General features: G+C 32.2%; 1 protein-coding gene across 1 annotated transcript; it reads left to right on the top strand.

Moving 5' to 3' along the window:
* Positions 1–14,841: 14,841 nt before the first annotated feature.
* On the top strand, positions 14,842–18,493 carry LOC131041641 (aluminum-activated malate transporter 14). The gene is made up of 6 exons (XM_057974794.1): positions 14,842–15,318; positions 15,757–15,897; positions 16,145–16,417; positions 16,506–16,639; positions 17,612–17,755; positions 17,843–18,493. The coding sequence occupies exons 1-6, from the start codon at positions 14,964–14,966 to the stop codon at positions 18,401–18,403; spliced, it is 1,608 nt and encodes a 535-aa protein (XP_057830777.1). The 5' UTR covers positions 14,842–14,963; the 3' UTR covers positions 18,404–18,493.
* The last annotated feature ends 2,855 nt before the right edge of the window (positions 18,494–21,348 follow it).

The raw sequence follows: 21,348 nt of genomic DNA, 5'->3' as shown, positions 1-21,348 counted from the left end.
ACTTGAATTTAGTACCAGTGAGTCAATTGATGTTGACAAGAACATGGCACCCATTTCAACACCAAGGTCATCAGGCTCAGGGACACAAATGTTTTTGACTCATTTTTTCAATTTAAGTTTAAGAAGACATTTTGGATAATAGTTCTTGTTCAATTTTGATTGATACTTACACACAATGTGTGTAAATTGATGTAATAGAGACATTGGTAGGCATATTGATTGCTGACATACAAGTAATGGGATGATTGACTATTTCTGCCAATTTGAATACTTTATTATGTGTCAATGGTTTCAATTGTTTGAGGGTTACATGATTTCAATTGTTTCAATATTTGAATGACTCAAATGCTTTCAATGGTTACATGTACATTCAATGCTTAATTGGTTTGCATAGTTCAAGCACTCCAATATTTGAATGTCTCAAATGCTTTCATATGTTACGTTTATATTCAATGCTTGAATGGTTTGTAGAGTCCAATGGTTTTGGGTTGGAAAGGGAAGTTTAATATGTTGGTACAATTCACATGTAATGGGATGATTGATTAAAAGTGTGAACAACTATATGCTATAATTTTTGTCTATTGAATGTTGTTTATGACAATAGTTTTCATGTATCAATTTAGCACAATTGAGTTAGGTTCCCAACTCGAAACCTTGCCAATTGAACACCTCAAAAAAATTGCCATTGGTGTGAGGTGTCAAAATTGTGTCATTTTGTACCATCCACCGAGGTCACCATGTGGCATTTTTCTACATGGCCACCCCATCCACCAAGCTCTCCCTCCAGACTTCCCCCGACCACTTTGAAAATTTCCTTGCAGTGCCATTAACTACACCTCACCTCACCTTCCATGCATTCAAGTACTCCAACGAGGACACACAATTGTTTTAAAATCTTAATACTTTTAAATTGTGATGAACCCAATCCACCAAGCTCTCCCTCTATACTTCCTCCAACCAATTTGATAATTGAAGAGAATGAAGGTTTTCAAACAATGACATGTCCTAATTGTTTGGGAGTAAGAGAAGTGCAAAACAAGATAAAGGTATTTTTTGTGAATGCAACACATAGAGGATCAAAGTTGTTTGAACTTAATTGTTCAATCTGCCTAAGAACTATTTCAAATTGAGTAATGTACCTAGGTTCTTGTACAATTTTTGCAAGGTTGGAGGCTTCTTGTTCTAACTATTGACATATTGGCCCAATCATCATATTACATGTGAATGAAGATCAAAGCACGCAATGACCTTTTTGTAGCTAGGTCAATGAAGTACTTGGGCAGAGGTCAAAGTTGGTCTCTCAGTCCACATGGCAGGGCACATTTTCCCCAAAGTTAGGGTGTGCATGTACTGGATCCTCACACCAATGTATATACATGTTCAAGAACATATGTATATACATGTTCATGCACATTCGTATATACGTGTACATGAACATATGTATATACATGTACATACATACATAAATATACATGTCCATATAGTGAATGCCTTGAAATTTGAGTTGTAAGTCATGTAGATTCATACATGTATATAGACACGTGCATACACATGTGCATACACATTTGCACATACATGCCACTATTCATGTCTAAGGGTTTGAGGGTTTCTAATTTACTGCTTATGCATTATTTGAAAGAAACGGTACTAGTTACAATGAAGCATGACAAGTATTAAGTATTTCATTTGTGAACATTTAAAACTTAATTTAAAGCATTAGGGACATCAAAACATTGAGACTATTGAAACATGACGAGTATTGAAACTATTGAAACATGACAACATTAAAACTATTGAAACATGACAACTATTGAAACATGACAACCATTAATGAGTTCATTGAAAGAAGAACAGTAAAAGTATGTTGACAACTAACTCACAATCAACCAAATAAACTTCATTTAATTGAGTATAAACCCTCAGACATGTAACCATTCAAGAATTGAATGTACATTTAAGCATTGAATCAATGAATTGAAATTTGTTAAAAAATGAGACAATGGAACCATTGAAACCCTTCGAACCATGGAAAGCATTCAAACCCTCAAACACACAAACCCTGAAACTCACAAAGACTCAAACATTCAAATATTCACTTGGACCATTGAAACTGAGAAACCCTAAAAAATTCCAACATTTGACAAATTGAAACATTTGCACCATTGAAACATTCAACAAATTCAATTATTTGCAGCATTGAATAATTTAAAGCATTGGGGACATCAAAACATTGAAACTATTCAAACATAGCAACTATTGAAACTATGGAAACTATTGAATCATGACAAGCATTGAAACTATTGAAACTTGAGAACATTGAAACTATTGAAACATGACAACTATTAATGAGCTAATTGAAAGAAGAACAGTAAAAGTATCTTGACAACTAACTCACAATCAACCAAATAAACTTCATTTAATTGAGTGTAAACCCTCAAACATGTAACCATTCAAGAATTGAATGCACATGTAAGCTTTGAAGCAATGAATTGAAATTTGTTTAAAAATTGAGATAATGAAACCATTGAAATAGTGAAACCCTTTGAACCATTGAAAGCATTCAAACCCTCAAACCCACAAACCCTGAAACTCACAAAGACTCAAACATTTGAATATTCAAATATTCACTTGAACCATTAAAATCGAGAAGCCCAAAAACCCTAAAAAATTCCAATATTCCACAATTTCAAACATTTGCACCATTGAAATATTTGAAAAATTTAATTATTTGCACCATTGAATAATTTAAAGCATTGGGGACATCAAAACATTGAAACTATTCAAACATAAAAACTATTGAAACTATTGAAACTAATGAAACAATCGAAACTAATGAAACATGACAAGTATTGAAACTATTGAAACTATTGAAACTTGACAAAATTGCAACTATAGAAACATGACTACCATTAATGAGTTCATTGAAAGAAGAATAGTAAACGTATCTTGACAACTAACTTGTAATCAACCAAATAAACTTCATTTAATTGAGTGTAAACCCTCATACATGTAACAATTAAAGCATTGAATTTACATTTAAGCATTGAAGCAATGTATTGAAATTTGTTAAAAATTGAGACAATGAAACAATTCAAATAGTGAAACCCTTCGAACCATTGAAATCATTCAAACCCTCAAACCCAAAAACCTTGAAATTGACAAAGACTCAAACATTTGAATATTCAAATATACACTTGAACCATTGAAACCAAGAAACCCTCAAAAATTCCAACATTCGACAAATTCAAACATTTGCACCATTGAAACATTTGACAAATTCAATTATTTGCACCATTGAAACCCTAATCAATCTCTTGGAAAGTGAAACAATGAAACCCTTGGAAACTGAAGGCATTGAACTCTCCAAAGAATTCGAGCATTGAAACCATGTAACAAAGGAAACCCCAAAAAAACCTATACCCTCAATCATCCGAGCATTGAAACCATTAAAACAGTGAGTAAATTCAAAAGCCTTCGAGAAATTAGAACATTGAAACATTTGAAACATTGAAACCCTTGAACATTCAATCAATGAAATGCTTCCAACCAAAAACCATTGAACTCTGCAAAGCATTGTAATAATTCCATCATATATCAATTCAAATCCTCTAACCCTCAAACAAAATTCAGTTCGACATTGATTAGAAGACATCAATACAAACAATGATGAAAGAAATGTAAACCGGTCTTGTCGCAGCAGTGAGCAAAAAAAAGAATAGCGGACCTTGAACAAAGGATTATGATTCCCTTTTGGCATGTAATTGTGTTCAAGAATACATCATGTTGTGCTTAGAAACACAAAGACTTGTGGAAAGACAAAGAATGAGAAAAAAAAACCAAAATAGCAAAGAGAAGTAGCCCTAAAAAAAAATCGGAATCGACATGCCTTAGTGAGGACATTTCCTCACCTAGGTCAAAGGGGGAGTCATCATTGGTCTTCCAAAGCCACTGGAACGCATCCTCGTCACAACCAAACCATAGAAAAAACAAAGGAAACATCAAACAGTTGAAGGAGGGCAAAAAAATTGAACAAAGAATTCGAAGGAGAAAAACAAATCCTTTACCTGGTCGAAGGTGCACACGTTCTGGGTCCTTGCTGATTTGGTTGCATGCCATGGTGAACAAGAGGTGAGGTGATGGAAACACTTCAATGGAGAAAGCACACAAAATGGATGACCTTTCACAGGAGCGAAATGTGAGGAGATGAACACCATGAATGCCTCTCTGCTCGAAAAATATGATTGGGCAATCGGACGTAGGGCGAGTGGACGCGGAGTTAATGCAACAGGTTAGAAAGTTTGAAAGTGGCGATGTGAGCTCAGTGAAATGGGTTATGGTCTACAAATTTTCCACGCGTAAACCTCATTTGAGAATGGCAGAAGATGTCGACAGCTAACAAAGTGGGGCTACAAATGTTCTGGTTGGGGGTACAAAACGGAACTATTTTGCCACCTCAGACCAATGCGTACCAGACATGTGGCAAAACAAATGACTGGCCTTCCACCTCACATATTCGGGTTTCCAACTCACCTGTTGAGCTGGGCGAGGGTTAAATTCGATCTCTGGGTCCACATGGACCCTCAAAGTTAGGGTGCTCACATAATGGCACCTCTCCCCTAATCATTGCTTTCTTTTTCTTGCTGTATTTTGCCCGCTAGCCACTAAAACTAGTATTTTTTGATCATTAGTACCTTCTTCCTGGTAGAAATTAATTTACAGGAGGGTCACAATATGTTACAAAAGTGATAGTTTGAACCGTATATTCATTTTGTTCTAACCCCTATGTCATGTTGAACCTTTCTAGGGTTTCATGTCATAACTATGTTTGATTTTGTCTGGTTTTTTTGTTGCCAAGCCTTGAATTGCTTGTCTTGTATAATGTATATTTTAAATTATATTTTAGTACTCACCCATAATTTCCATGGTCCGATATGTTGGGGACTAGCTAGTTTACATTTTCTTTTTAGTAAACTTTTGATTTGGTTTATTTATGTATTGATTCCAATTTATTATGGAAGAAAAATATTCTATTGAAGCTGTAAACTCTCTACGATGTAATCTCAGGTTCACCCTGCATCCATGCCTCCAATACTTCATCACTATTTATACTACAAGTTTCACTTTCTAGCTCCAATTTTCCTATAGTATTTAAAATTTCTTCTTCTTGGCCATCTAGAAGGCTAGAGATGGTATATAGGCTCTTCACATCATTTATAGTTTGTTATTATGTAATTTCTTTAATATAAGTTGTGTCTTCTAGATCAGCCAAGGGAATTCTGACAATTTGGTTATCATCAGTAAATACAAAAATTTCTTCTTTCTAAAAAACCATGATACCATTTGTGTTCACAAACCATCTAAGCCCAAAGACTAAATTGTTTTAAAAGATTCTTTCTTTTGGACCACTTCAAAATCAAGACATTATTTTATGCATATTACTTTTAGTTCCAAATTATTCCAATTCCCTAGTATATTCATTCTAGAACCATCTACTAGACATATGTTCATAGGTGTTTTGTCCAGTTTAGGTCTACCAAGCTTATCCCATGTAGTAGAAGGTAATATATTTAGGTCTGCATTGAGATCAACCATCAAATATTTAACCATATGATCATTGAGTTGGACATTAATTAACAAAGAATCATTCTTCCAATTCTAGTCTTATGATAGGTGGCTTACTTGTGGTTTCTTGTTCAAATACTTGCCAAGTTGCTCAATTTTATCGACCATGTCATTATTTTTGGTCATGGTTATCATTTCCTTCAATGTCCAAGCATCTTGTTATGTAAATTAGTTACTTCAAGGTGTATTTTTAGGGAAATCCTTAGTAAGGTGAAGGTCACAATCCTGATAGTAAGCACAATACTTTGAGTAAGGTGAAGGTTGAGGATCAATCAATATAGGATTCTTTTCTTCCCTTGTAGGGGGAAGAAGGAAAGGAGTCCTATTAGTTTGAGAGGTACAAGATGTTGGAAATTTTCCTTTATAAGATGTGGGAGGTGAGACCATAGAATATATACGATGAATAGAAGGTGTAGGAAGAAGACCAAGTTTGAGATGAGGAGGAATATACATGGGTGAAGGGTCTCTAGGTTTACTTAAGGACATTATCATATCAGTTTTTCATTTTTGATAAGATCTAAAAAGAGCATCCTCTCAAGGCTTTAAAGGTTCAAGTTGTTTAGGCCAAAAGTAATAAATGGTAAAGGCTATGATTAATCATGACAATATTCCCATTTTGAGATAATTTCAAAACATTTAATGAATTGAAGAAGGAATAGATTTCATGGAAGAGAGCCAAGGATTTCCCAATTTCACATGAAATTGATTTGATGTAGGAATAATAGAAAAGGTAACATCTAAGCATTTAGTACCAACCTGAATAGGAAAAGTAATAGAAACAATAGGAGGGGAAGGGAAACCATCATACACCTTGATCACAATATTAGATCTATCATATGTAACTTGATGCAATTGTAGAGTAAAAATATGTTCCTCAATAATAACATTCACCATACATATTGGATCAATGAACACCCCTTTTGAGGGTTTTCCTTTAATATTTGCAATAATGTATAATGGTCCATTAGGTGCAATAATAGTCTCACTAGGATCAAAGTTGATGCATGATTTAGGTTTTTCAATGAGGTTCCCAATATTATTGGACACTACACCAAATTCATTAGGAAATAATGGAAGTGGTTGAGACTCAACAACATTGGTAGAGGGAGAGGGCAAAGGATTGGTGAAGATTTGGAGGATTTTATTAGGAGGGGTAAAAGCACAATGCTATGTCACACTTTTATAAAGTGGCCAACACAACTAAAATTGTTTAACTTCAACTACATAAAAGTGATGTTTCTAAATTGAATTTCAAAATGATGTAAACTGATCAAATATAGAAATATTAATGAAATTTATGTCCGTTATTTTTTTAAAAAACTGACATTTTTTCTTATATATTCAAAGAGATTTTTTATTGTTGAAAAATGTTAAAAATCAGGGGTTGTAGTTGTCATCACCAAACAAAACGAAAATGAAGTTATGTTTTTCTGATTTTAATTTTCCAAATAGAGGACATATATATGCAGTGTTAAAAAAATAAAAAATTGATGTATATTTTTCTCGTAATAATATTTTAAAGTCTAACATAGCTGAATTTAGTACTAGTTTTCATTTGGTGTCACCTTTTGTCTACTAAAATTATCACTATCAAAAAACAATTATACCTTTTTGGAGAAGATTCTCTCATCTAGTAAAAAATGTATTTTTTAAAATTTTTAATTTCATTTAATATTTTTTTAATTTCAAATCAGCCACTTTTCAACTTAAAAAACCTACTCACAATGTCTAAAAAATAAAAAACACTAAAATTAATCAAAATATTAAATAAATTATATGTCCAAATTCATGACTTCGAGCTCTAGAAAAGGGTATTTTTTAATTTTTGTAAATAAATATTTTGCCTAAAGAAAAATTGAGTAGAAGTGAAAGTTTTAGAAATGCAGACAAAATAGGTGATTTGGCTGCCACATCCCCTGCCACATAGGTGAGTTTGGTCGAACTCAGTCCGGCAAAACTAAGTTTGGCCAAACTATTTTGAATTATTTTGACTCTTTTGCATTCGGGTGCTCATGAAAAACTTGAATTATGGCACCAATAGTTCGATAGAACTATTAGAACTATTGGTGCCATTTAGGTGCCACATCCATGCCATGTGGCAAGGAAATAATTCGATCGAACTTAGTTCGGTCAAACTCAATTCGGTTGAACTTAGTTTGACTGGACTACAACTAATTAACCCCAAGTACGATATATTTTTGTTCTTTTTCTCGGAGGTACTACGCATTTTTTCCCTTTGTCATTCACGACAACTATAAATATAACATTGTTATCAATATGATCTTGAATCTTATACCTCAACTTATAACACTTCTCAATATCATGACATGCTTGACGATGGTATTGACAAAAGGCTTTGTGGTAAAAGGAAGGTGTTAGAGGATTATAGGTATCTATAGGCTTTATGGAAGGAAGTTGAAACACATTAGAATTAATCAACCTCAACATTATACTATGCAAAGACTCAAAAAGAGGAGTTATTTCTTTTCTAAAGCATTTGGATAAAGGAGCCACCTTGATGTTGTGGCTACCACTTGAGTGTTGATGTTGTTGGAAGAGTCACCATTTATCTTGATGAAACCTCTTTTTTGTTTGTTGAATTTTGGATATGATTGTTGAGTTCTCTCATTCTTATCAATTAGAGCCATTGAAGGAGATGATTCAAATTGGCTCACTTGAAGTTGATAGTTATGAAGTAGTACACACAATTGTGTAAAAGAGGCTAGTTTAGAAAATAAAATATTATCTCTAATATCCCTTTGTAAATTAGTAATGAAAATTATTTAAACACCATGATAGGGCACATGATAAACAACTTGTGAATGCAAATTTTTATATCTACCAAGAAAATCAATCACTTTTTCTTTAATTCCTTGCTTACAATGAATCAAATCAGTCAAAGTAATTTTAGGACCAATGTTATTTTGAAATTGTTGAATGAAAGAATTACCAAATTTTTGAAAATAAGTGTTGGAATAAGGAGGCAAAGAACAATGTCATTGCAATTCTTTATCTCTAAAGGTTCAAGTGAATAATTTTGCCATGAGTCTTTGATCGTGGGAAAAGTCACTACACAAGATTTGAAAAGTCTTCACATGAGTCAAGGGGTCACCTTTTCTATTTTATAAATCTAATTGAGGCATTTCCATATTCTTGGGAGAAATTGCACAAACAATCTCATTGGATAGTGGGCTTGCAACATCATAAGTGGGAACATTAAACATAGATTGGGCTAAAGAAGCCATTTTTTGTTGCAAGGATGAAACACTTTAAGCTAGGTTATTGGTAGTGGATGGATTGGAATTGGACATATTGGATTATGATGGAGGAGTAATGCTATTTTAGGTGGGTAGAGGTTGAGAATAAGGAGGGGGAACATTATAATATGTTGGTATAGGATATGGTTGGAAAATAAATTGAAGACTAACAAAAGGAGGTATTGAAGAGTATTAATTAATAGGATTTCCCCCATGACTAACATGTGTAGGATTAACAATTTGTGTAGAGGAAGTCATGATAGAAGATGTATATGTAGGAACACTAGGAAAATATGTGGTCATGGGAATGAAATGCTCAACTTGACTAGTAGGATGAGAATAAGAAAGAGATTTGGCACTTTTGATAGGCATAATATTGGTATTAACTTGATATGAGAAATGTCACATAACAATTCCACACCTAACTTATCTCTTTGAACTATTCTCTTCAACCCTTCAATCAAGGATATTGCCTCAATATTTGGGTGCTCTTGGTCCATCCATTGTTGAAGATTATCAAATTCCATGTCAATCTTCCCCAATTGAACACTAGTAACCCTAGTTATTGAGTTATCATCTTCATCATGAGAAGTGTGAGGTGAATGGGGGTCTATGTTATTAGGTATGTCATGTGTTGGATTAGAGAAAGTACCAACACTCACATGGAATAATTTATTTGACTCAAGCTCCATATCCTTGGCATTTAAACTTTTGGAAGCCCTAAGTCTATAACTTCTTCTCACTTTAATATTGGATGTAGGACTAAGGGTAACAAAACTCATGCACAAAGAAGGAAATGTTGAATGAAAAGATTTGAAACCACAAAAAAATTGATAATGCAAGCTATATGTATGATTAAACAGTGCAACTTTTTTGTAAAATGATTGATTAACCAATGTATTAAGCAATGTGACTTACGAATTTGAACACAAGATGCTTCTAAATCTGAAAATGAAATGCAATAAAAATAAAATCTAAGAATTTAAATTGAAAATTATATAGCTCATAAATCAATTTTAACAAAATATATAGGGTTTTGTCAGTTTAACCTTTAAATTATGTGATTTAAGTGCAATGAATAAAAGGTAAATTGAATTAAATGCCTAAAAAACAGATTTGAACATAAAAAAATAGAATTAAGCATGAGCTATAGGTTCACCAAAATGTAATGTGTGGAAAATTAGGGTTTCACCACCTTAAAGGATAAAGCCACTAATTTTCATGGGATCACCTTACATTAGGGGAAGGGAATTGAACTTGATTGATCCAATCCTAAAAGAACTAAGTTCAGATCACGTTAATTCTTCCCTTGTTAGAGTTGAAAATTGAATTGTAATTAGGGTTGATTTGCAATGCTAGATCTAGGACAAACAATGAGAAACTAACATAAAATATAAGTAACAAAAATGTTCCAGATATCATGTAGAGCTATAAACCTAGATGGAAGTATAGAAAATAGATCAAAACTTGTGACATAAAGTTTGGGAAGAATTGTCAAGACTGGGGGGAGTAGGTCACCTTGATTGTTTGAATATCAAGGGTAGATAGACTAGGCATTTTCTAGATCAGGAGGACACATAAAATCCCTTGTCAAAAGATCATCATAAATTTTTGGGACTGAGGGGAGCCAGTTGTCTCGGTCCTCCACTTTTTGCACCTTCAAAAGTTGAGTCTCATTGTCATTAGATCTACTTTGTCAAATTCATTTCTCGTAGCTCCCGAGACAATCATTTGCACATATGAAGAAGGAAATAGGTTTTGTTGATGGGGGTTTGGCCTAGTTTAGGAATCAAACTTGAATTGAATTGATAATTGAAATGAAATTTAATTGAAATAGAATGCTTTCTTTTTGAGGGCAAGGCTAGATCTAATATGAAAATGCTTGAACTTGACACCTTGATGAAGTTTTCTTGAATCCTCATGCAAAGGTTTAGGATGTAATATAAAATATATTCATTGAATGTTAATCATGGACACTTGAACATGAATTATTGATCTTGACTTGACCTTCTCCTTCAATGCTTGATGAATACTTGAATTCTTTCTCATATAGAATTAAATTGATTTTTCTAGAGTGCAATTGCAAGCTCACTTATAATTTTTTATTTCTCATTTCTAGTTACCGGACGAGGGGGGTAGAATTTATTTTATACCTAGCCGTACATCAAATATTTGAATTTTAAAAAAGACTAACACAAAGCCAAATTTCCTGCCCACATCAAGTGACCATTGTGAGGTCCTATTTTGGGTCCTAATTGGGAGGACTAGGGCGATCAAGGTGTCTTGGCCTTGAGCCAAGACTAAGGCATCATGATACTGTCAATTAGGATTCAAAATGGCACAAATGTTGGATCATTAGTTGGAAATGCAAATTTCAAGAGGGTATTAGCAACATCAAAGCAAACATTGAGCATTGGAGGCCAAAACATGAAGTTAAGGGCTAAGTGAGGACAAAATTGTATAGGGATACAATTTATGATGCTACAGTTTGTGCCCTCCTAAAGGACCCAAGTTGCTCTATAGGTATTTGGAAATAGGGGTTATATTTATTTTTTATGTGTTTGTGCTCTCCTGGAGGACCCAAGTTACTTTGTAGGTCTTGGAAATAGAGGATTATTTGTTGTTCCCTTCCTTTATTTGTTAATCATATTTCTTTTATCTATTATATCTTGACTTTCTGTATATGAGGATGATGCAAAGCGTTGGGGGCATTTAGACGTTATTCCATGTTGACCAAATTTTTTATTTTATCTTTGTCTTCATGTTCCTTTCTTCATATATGTTGGGACCATGAAGAGTAACTCATATATGGATGCATGCATTATCTAATTTTGTTGTTTTGAGTTGTTTTGATGCCAAATAATCAGATCCCCCTATCTCTATGTATTTTTGTTGATTTTTGGGTATCATGTGTCATTTGTTGCAAGGTGGCATTCAATGGAAACATCTAGCTATGTTGACATGACACAACTACTCTTCTCCTTAAAATGACTCATGTTTCCTCTGTGCAATGTGTATCATTATAAGGGGGGCTATCACATTTGCACTTTTGTATCCGCATTCATATCATATTTATCTCAGTATCATTTACCATAATCTTTTATTGTATCTTTTATCTATTGCCTTTATAGAGGCTAAACCATTATCTTATTAATCATTAATATTTGATGTGGTTGTCCTATAATGTGTTTTGCAATAGTCATATATTACCCTATCATATGGCTATCTAACATAAAACAACTTGCTACACATACTGATGTAATCTAATAATCTTCAATCTTAGTTATCACTATCTTGTAATATATGTTGGAGCATGATCATTTTTTGTATCAAATTTTAATTTTCTCATCTAACATGTTGTCTCCAATTAACTTGTTTGTGATGAAACAACTTAACAACATCTCATGAAGATTTAGGTCTCTTCACTGAGAGAAACTCTACATAGATAGAGGATTATGCTTCCCCTTTGTATCTCAATAAAATTTTCTCCTTTTTCCTCTTTACTTTATCTTGTATCTTTATGATATGCTTGCTAAAGTGGGGAAAAATGTAATGTTGTAAATTGCACCTCATGTAATTCCATGTCACATTGGCACCTCCATTTTAAGTTGAATTAGAGATATCCATTGGCTTCCATTTGCTCGCTTTCTTGACTTGCCTTGTCATCCTTTTTTGTCCTCTTTCTTGACTTTGTTGACTATCTAGCTCAAACACACCTGCACACCATGAAGACGTCTGCACACCGTGCTAGTGTCCCACAAAAATGCAGTTTGAAGGTGGTTGTTGGAGTGTTATACCTACTATTTTTGACAATGTAATATGTCCTTCTGCATCTACTAACATTGGGATTCCCTTTTGGATTGTTTATCTTGCCTTTTTTTCTCCTTTTTCATGTCTCTTTGGTTGCTCGAGAAAAAAAATTCTTGGCTCTTTGATCATTTTGGACTCTCTATTGCTCTATATCACTAGTTTTATTGCATTCTTGTTCAACCATCATTGCATTTGTCACCACTTCGTTCATCATTGTCACAACTTCATGTGTTTGAGGCTTTAGTTCTCATCCTCTCTCCAACAAGCTTCTCACTTTTTTGTTGTTGGAGGGGAGTTTCTTCTTCCTCTTTTGTGGAATCTTCCATGATCATGTATCTCCATTAGCATATCAATTATATTGTTTCTTTCATTGCATATCTTTTATAATTATTCTTTTATCTATCTTGGCTATCCATGGAGGTGGAAACACTAAAGCGGGGGGTGACTATGGTAGACCTCTTAAACACAACCCCAATGTCTCATCTTTGTGTGTTTTGTGTGCAAGTTCATTGAAGAGGAGTTGTGCTAGTTGGAAGCTTCATTTTCTAGACCATTGTGTGATTCTCTTTTAATCTTCCTTCTATCCTTGTTAGTGTTATTTACTTTGTTTATCATTTTGTTTTGTGATTTTTGTATTGTTAAAACATTAAAAGTTGAGTATCTTGTCACTTTTGTACTTTCTGGCACGATCTTTGTGTTCTGTTTGTATAGGATGATAGCATGCCACATTGTTGTCCATGACCCATGCATGCATCCTAGATAGAGAACTCGCAGATTTCACTAGACAATCTCTATGACTTGTGTTTTCAGGTCTTGTGATAAAAAAAAAATTCCGTTAGTACTAAATAGCTTTGTGCTTTGTGCTAATCCTAGTGAGTTGACTTAGAGGTTTGAAAGCTTCGATGATTCGCTTTCAATAGAGAGAAAGATTAATGAGTCCTAAAAAATTTTAACTGCCTTTCACTGCACTTCACTTTTCCCACTCTACAATAACTATCCCTCAATTTTAAATCTCTAAATATCTAGTTAAAATGGATGCAATTTCTCTCCTAAACTAAGTTATTATAAGAGAGGTTTGGAATGCATATAAAAATATAATTTTTACAGAATATAAACGAGTGTTTGAAGATCTTTCAGCCTCTATAAATATAATGATGGAATGATCACACTTCACCATTAAACTATACTGCCACAATTTTATTGTATTATTATAATGATGGAATGAATCACACTTCACCATTAAAACTATACTGCCACAATTTTATTGTATCATATAGATCGATCATTTGTCCAAATAAAAACAAACAATTATTAGATTCTACTTGAATTTAATGCAAGTTCCTATCATGAAATTTTCCTATTTCTAGAAATTGAATTCAATAGGAGATGGCTCGTATCATAAAATAAAAGGAGAAGCCCTAACTTGCAGGATGAAATTTACTAACATATGTAATGTGGGGGCCAATAAGTAGTTGAGAGGAGACAAATTTCTTATACAATTCAACGATATTTTGCTCTGAGGAAATCAGAAACACAAATATAAACTGACTTCTAGAATCCTAAGAATGGCTGCAACCAGAAAATTATCTCTATAACTGATGTGTTTTTTTTAACCTTGAAAGATGTAATTTCATAGCTTTGTTTTTCCTTTACCAAAGTGGTATCATTGTTTCAGATTCCTCAGTTAAGTGTGGCAATGGCATTGATAACGACCGATAACTGCCACCATGAGAGTGGCATTTTCATGTCGTCAAACACATAAATTTGGCTATTTTTTCTGCAATTACTCAGAGAGTAAATGAGCATGATAATAAAAGCCAGGGCACTTTTCTCCAAAACAAAGAGATTATGCTAAGAATATTACTATTTCTTTAAAGCTGTTGTTTTCAAGATTAAAATGCCTGGTTTAACCATGGCAATAGGTGGCATTGGAATTTATTGCAGACAACTGTGACCCACCAAGTATATTTTCAAAAGGAATCTATCATATAACTTCACTATCATCACATCAATGCCCTCTGTGTTTTCATGTCAGAGTGGTCCCATTTTAACTGTCACTGCCATAACCGTGCTACGGAGAAAGTATATACGGTATAGCAGATCTATATGTTAGGCTACCCTCCTCAAATTTATATGACAAGGTGGTCTGCAAATCCTGCAACCCACCAAGGTTAAGAACAAGTGCTTAGCTATTAGACTTGTGTTTTGCCTATAAATTTTGATAGAGAGTTTGATGGGCTTGAATATTTGAGTTCTAATGCTTGGAATTGGTGTATGAAAGCTTGTTGTATTGTCTCAAGCTGGTGTGATTTCATAATGGGTGGTCTGATTTTGGATGACTGCAAGATTGCCATAGACAAGCAAGAGAATGGTGGGGAGAATTCGTCCAAAATACAGAGTGCATGTAAGAAGATAGTGATTAAAATGATGGGCATTGTGAAAAATCTGGCTAGAGAAGTGTTTATGTTGGGCAAAGATGATCCACGGAGAGTCATACATGCAGTCAAAGTTGGGTTGGCTATCTCAGTTGCCTCATTGTTCTATCTGATGGAGCCTCTCTTCGATGGAGTGGGTGAAGATGCCATTTGGGCTATCATTACTGTTGTTGTTGTGTCTGAATTCACAGCAGGTAATTTCTAATTTCTAAGTAGTTATGTTTCTTAAATTATTTATATCATTGACGATCAGATTTGATGGGTGAGAGTTTTTAGTGTCAATGTTTTGGATCACACTTTACGATTCATTTTTCTTTTTCTTATGCAATCTTTCAGATTCATTTTTCTTCTTCTTATGTAATCTTTCATCCTGATGATGGATGACAAAGTGTGATCTGAAACATTAATGCTGAAGCCTCTTACACAACCGAATCTAAAAACAACAAATAATCAATATTATAGATTTGGGAAAATCTAATATCACTGATATATATAATTAGGTACATCAAAATCTCCTTTCACTAGCCTGCAATAGCTTTGTACTGTTTATGATTAATCTGATTTTATCCTTATTTTAGAACTTTGTGAATACCAATCTGTGGGAATCAAGCTTGAACATCTTTGTGGCCCAGGTGCTACTCTGCATAAGGGGCTGAGCAGAGGAATAGGTACAGTGGTAGCAGGTTCTCTTGCTGTATTGGTTATTCATATTGCAGAGTTGGCCGGCGTAGTTGGAGAGCCTATCATCATTGCTTCTTTCTGTTTCATTATTGGTAGGTTATTCGACAAACATTAAGACTTAAACAGCATATTTTAAGCTTTGATCTGTTTAAATGTTTCATTTTATTTGAAATTATATTAATTTATTCATTAGAATCTACTATTCGTGATTTCCGATAAACCACCCAAACAAACCAAAATCTAAAATATGTTGTTCAAACCAAACTCAATTGTTCTAAAATAGAATTTTTCTATTGTGAACACATGATACATCTCTCACCTGGTATTGATTTTCATCAGGAGCAACTGCAACGTTCTTTCGTTTCTTCCCCAAGATAAAGAGAAAATATGAATACGGCTTGCAGATTTTCATTCTGAATTTCAGCGTGATAACAGTTTCTGGATATAGAGTTGACAACATATTAGTCATGTCTTGCCACCGCCTTTACACAATGGCAATTGGATTCACCACGGCCCTCCTTATTAATCTCTGTATTTCTCCCAATTGGGCAGGAGAGGATCTTCACCACTCCATTGTTAAGAGAATTCATGCTCTAGCAGATTCTCTTGAAGGTAAAATTAATGACTTAATTTGCTACTATATCAGCTATCTATTTTCACAGCGTTTGAAGCATTTCAAGGAAGTGATATATTGTTGCAGGGTGTATGATGGAGTACATCAAAGGCTACGAGAATTGTAAGATGAATGAAGGCGAATCAATCAAAAGTTTAGAAGACACAATCTTCAAGGGATGTAATGATCTCTTAGATTCTAAGACCAGCGAACAATCCTTGGTATATCTCACCTTGTGTCATATTTGGCAAAGGAAACAAATTAGTTTATTATTTTCTTAATTGAACTGCAAAAATGATGGGTTGAACACATACTAAGACCATCTTTTAAAACATTATATTGAAAAGCTTCCATAACTTTTTTCAATAATTGTTTTATTTAAAAATTTTGACTTATATTTGTGATTCCTAATTTGTATATTTGGCATTATACTTTGTGATTAACAATAATGTTCTGTTGTCTCTTGTTTGCTTGCGTTTTGTTTTTCAGCTGTCTTTTTTTAGTTTGCTGTCTTTTTGTTCTGCTACGCTTTGATGTAAATTTTTTGATCTTTTGGCTGTAATGGGTTTCAGGAGCCATCAAAACCTGTTTTCCCATATTCAGAAACAATAATGTTTTGATTATAATCTCTTATTTTGGTTATAAAGCGTTTTATAAATTTATTGTCATTAAAATATTGATTATTTAAATTGTCCTTTAAAGTTTGTTAAAACATTGTATATTGTTATTAGTAATTACTGAAATTTTATAAACCATCATTAAATTAGATTAAGTTTAAATATTATGTATGTTTGTAATTAATTCGTAGTAAAACATTATGTTTAGATTTAACTATGTAAATGTCTTAGTGTGATGTCTTAGATTATAGTGTAAAATGTAGTTTTAGTAGTTTTTCTTCATTATGATATATAATCATTGAATGTGATTTGCAATAATAATATGAAAATTAACTATACAATTAAATCCAAAACTTCATTTCAATTTCATAGATTATAAAAATATCATATCTCTTACCTACCATATTATTATTTCTTTATTTGTTAAATATACATCATCCTTTTAAACCTAAGTATGGTAAAACTAATATAAGCTCAACACACTTTCAAGTAAAACCATAGTAAGTATCAACATTTAAGCTATGCAATACCACAAATGAAACTATGGATATATTAATTGATTTCAAGTTTTTTCAGGCAAGTTTTGCACGTTGGGAGCCGGGTCATGGCAAGTTCAGATTCAGGCATCCATGGAAGCAATATGTGAAAGTAGGAGGCATGCTTCGTCACATGGCTTACTGTGTAGTGGCCTTGCATGAATGCATTCACTCCCAACATGAGGTGAGACATGAAATCTTAGCTACATTACTTATCAAGTTTTTCAGAGAATTTATGGGACTGTAGTGACTAATGTTTCTCACCATGCAGAGATCCCACTTTAGCCAATTGGAACTCTACAAGTCATACTCCTATAAAGTGGGTATGGAGGCAGCGAAAGTTATGCATGAATTGGGTGAGAGCATAAAATGCATGAAGAAATGTCCTCCTCCACAGTCCATGATGGAGAGTTTGAATGTTGCAGTTGAGGAGCTCATTTTTTTAGTCTGCATTGAGCACAGAGTATGGCATGTTATCAATCCAGATGAAAAGAACACAAGTCCTGTGAAAATCACTGACCTAAGTGGAAACCCAAGTGGGCATCATGATAAGCCACTGCATATCAGTATTTTAATACCTCATCTTAATGAAGGAGAGCATGTCAGTATTTCAACACCTCATCTTAATGAAGGAGAAAATATCAGTATTTCAATACCTCATCTTAATGAAGGAGAGAATAGTGATGTTGAGATGCAGTCTGAAAGTAAATGCAACGTGGCAAAAGGTGTTGAACCATCAGCCACCTTTCCTTCACTTGTGATTGAGATGGTACGAAGACTAGAGCATCTTGTAGAGAGTATACATGAACTTGGGAAGCTTGCTGCCTTTTAAACTTTAGCTCTTATCAGACACAAAAATAAGAGGAGGAAGCTAGTTAAGGTTGTAGTACAAGGTATATGTTCAGAGTTGTATGTTACAAGGTGGCACTTAGAATCTTGTCCACCTAAATATAGTTATAATTAAAAATAAATTATATGATTAAATAAGAATAATGTTCTTCATTAATAGAAAATAATGTAAATGTTAAGTTTTTAATATATTAATATATTATATATTTATCTAATCATTGTGGACCTTTAGATGTATGATATATCTATTGTATGAAGTTTTTCTTTTACAAAGTATTATTTAAATGTTAAGTTTTTAATGTATCAATATACTAAATATTTGTTCAATCATTGTTGACTCTTAGATGTATGATATTTCTATCATATGAAGTATTTCTTATATGAAGTACATGAGAATGTAAACGACATATAGAAAATGCTAAAGCTTCATTTTTTAAAATATTGTACTAGTTTATTTTAAATTAATGAAAAGTTAAATAAGATATATTCATTAAAAAAATGCAGCCCGGGCCTACCTCTTTTCTAAAACTCTTCTTTATTTTGTATAAAACATCTTTCATCAAGTATTTTATTTAAAAGTGGCTAGTGTTGAAGGTTCTTAGTTTATTAGTAAAGTTGAATAGTTTTAGAGGAGCTTATTAGTAGCACCCAATTTGGGTTAACCAGTTATTATTCAATTGCATTTCCACCAATTAAAACTATGAATTTTTTCTTTTGATATTTTTTTTCAATTTAAAAAAAGTTAAGATGCACGATTTTTAAGTTTCTAAATTATAGAAATTTATTTTCTTCAATCTAATTGGCTAAAAACTTTACATCTTATTACTGGATTTCATAGATCCACTATTTTTTAGGTACATTAACATAATTTTAGTATGTTTTTTGCACCTAAATTAGATAGGTAAACAATAATCTTATATTGTTTTAAGGGTTTTAATTTAAAAAATATTATAATAATGAGAATTAATATTACAAACATATAATAAATAATTAAACATGCCTCACATAATAGTTAGAACATACCTTTTATAAATATATATTTTTAAATTTATAGAATATTTGTAACAACATTATCTAACTAATTTTTTAATATCAATTTAGAAACCTTCTTTTAATTGTAGTATTTTTTATTTTTATTTTGCATAAATTTTAAACTATTCAATCTTATCATAATTTAACTTATTATATAAAAACATATTATACATTTGCAAAAATAGTAATTACAAAAATGCTAATACATTTTAAGTAATAATGATTTATAAAGATCACTTAATTTATTTTATGTCACCATTAAATTTAAATTTAAATTAATTACAAATTATTTAGAAATATTTATAATAGTTATAATTATAGCTTATGCTATAATTACATTTATTATTAATAAATATAATTAGGGTTAAGATTGGATTTTTAGATTAAGGACTAGGGATGGAGTTAAGGAAAAAATAGGATTAGGATTGTATTTAAAGTTATAATTAGGTTAAGTATTAGGGCTACAATGAAAATTAATGTTAAAGTTAGAATTAGGGTTATGGTTAAAACTAGAATTTGAACTAGGCTAGACATAAGACTAAAATTAAGGTTAGAGTTAAACTTAGATCAGCCATTAAGGGTTGTTAAATTTAGAATTAAAGTTATAGAGATGAGTGTATTATATAATTATATGATGTTAAAGTTTGAACATATTAAATATTATTTTAAAAATTAGAATAATTATGCAATAATTATAAATAAACAATGAAACACCTTTAACTTTGAATATCAATTTGTTGATTACATACTACAATTGTGGGCACTCTACTACATATTTGTAATACATGTGCCATGAAAAAATATATTATTTAAAACTATTGTTGAAACAATATGTTATAACTCATCTATTAACTAGACAAATTTTTACTAAAAAGGCAAGTACTAGCCACTACATGGCACTTGTTAAAGAATAAGTCTTGCTTAGTGTGAGGCTCTTATGACTATAAGAGATGGGATTAAAATTGCACCTTAGGTACTTTTGATAAAACAACATTATGTAGAACTTGCATTTCTAAATCAAAGTGTAAAATGAATAGTTCGACAAATAAAATTATAGTTCCTTAATGAAAGGAAATATACAATTTTTTATTTAGACAAATGATATGAATATTAAATGTCTTTACCTCTTCCTTATGTTGTGCACCAAAAATATGAATATCCATGTGAAAAACATGCTAAATATAATAGGAAATAAGTATTATAAAGGTCTTTAAGTCAAGTGAAATATGAATTAAGAGCTTTGGCATAATTTTTTCAATTTATGGTCAAAATTTTGTATTGTAAGTATTTATTTTCTCATATCAGTTTTTAAATTTAGAATTTAATGACAATTAACATATCTAAAGAAATATTACTATAAATAAATGACAATCAATTGATATGTTTGAACACTCTACTTAGTCCCACTTTATTTTTTCTACTCGTGTTCAATTTCTATTTGGCTAGTTTCCTTTTGTATTTTATTTTCTTGAAAAACTCTTACTTCAGCTACTTTATTAGAAAAATCAATAACTGCCACATGATGGTTGCAAAACTACCACGGTGATTTACATAGTCAAATTGGTTGTCATATAACTACCTAGTGAACGTGGAAGTTCCATGACTATTGCATAGTTTCCACAATGGTCACAGACTCACCATTAAAGTTTCACATTTGTCTCTCTACTAAAATTGGTAGTTTAGCCAAGAAAAAAAAAAGATTTTTTTAGTGTTTCAAAAACACATCTCTTTTTTTTCTCGTTTCCTTTGGCATTCTATTCACATTAGGTAGGTTAATAACCTTCTATTAAAGTTATTAAAAAAAATTGATTTTTTTTTTTTTTTAATACAATCAACTAATACACACTCACTCAAATGAACCATAAATATCATAGAAATGATTTCTTATTGTATGAT

The sequence above is a fragment of the Cryptomeria japonica genome, chromosome 8 (assembly GCF_030272615.1).
Source record: "Cryptomeria japonica chromosome 8, Sugi_1.0, whole genome shotgun sequence".
In the NCBI taxonomy this organism is placed as follows: domain Eukaryota; kingdom Viridiplantae; phylum Streptophyta; class Pinopsida; order Cupressales; family Cupressaceae; genus Cryptomeria; species Cryptomeria japonica.
This window is presented reverse-complemented; position numbering and strand designations above follow the sequence as displayed.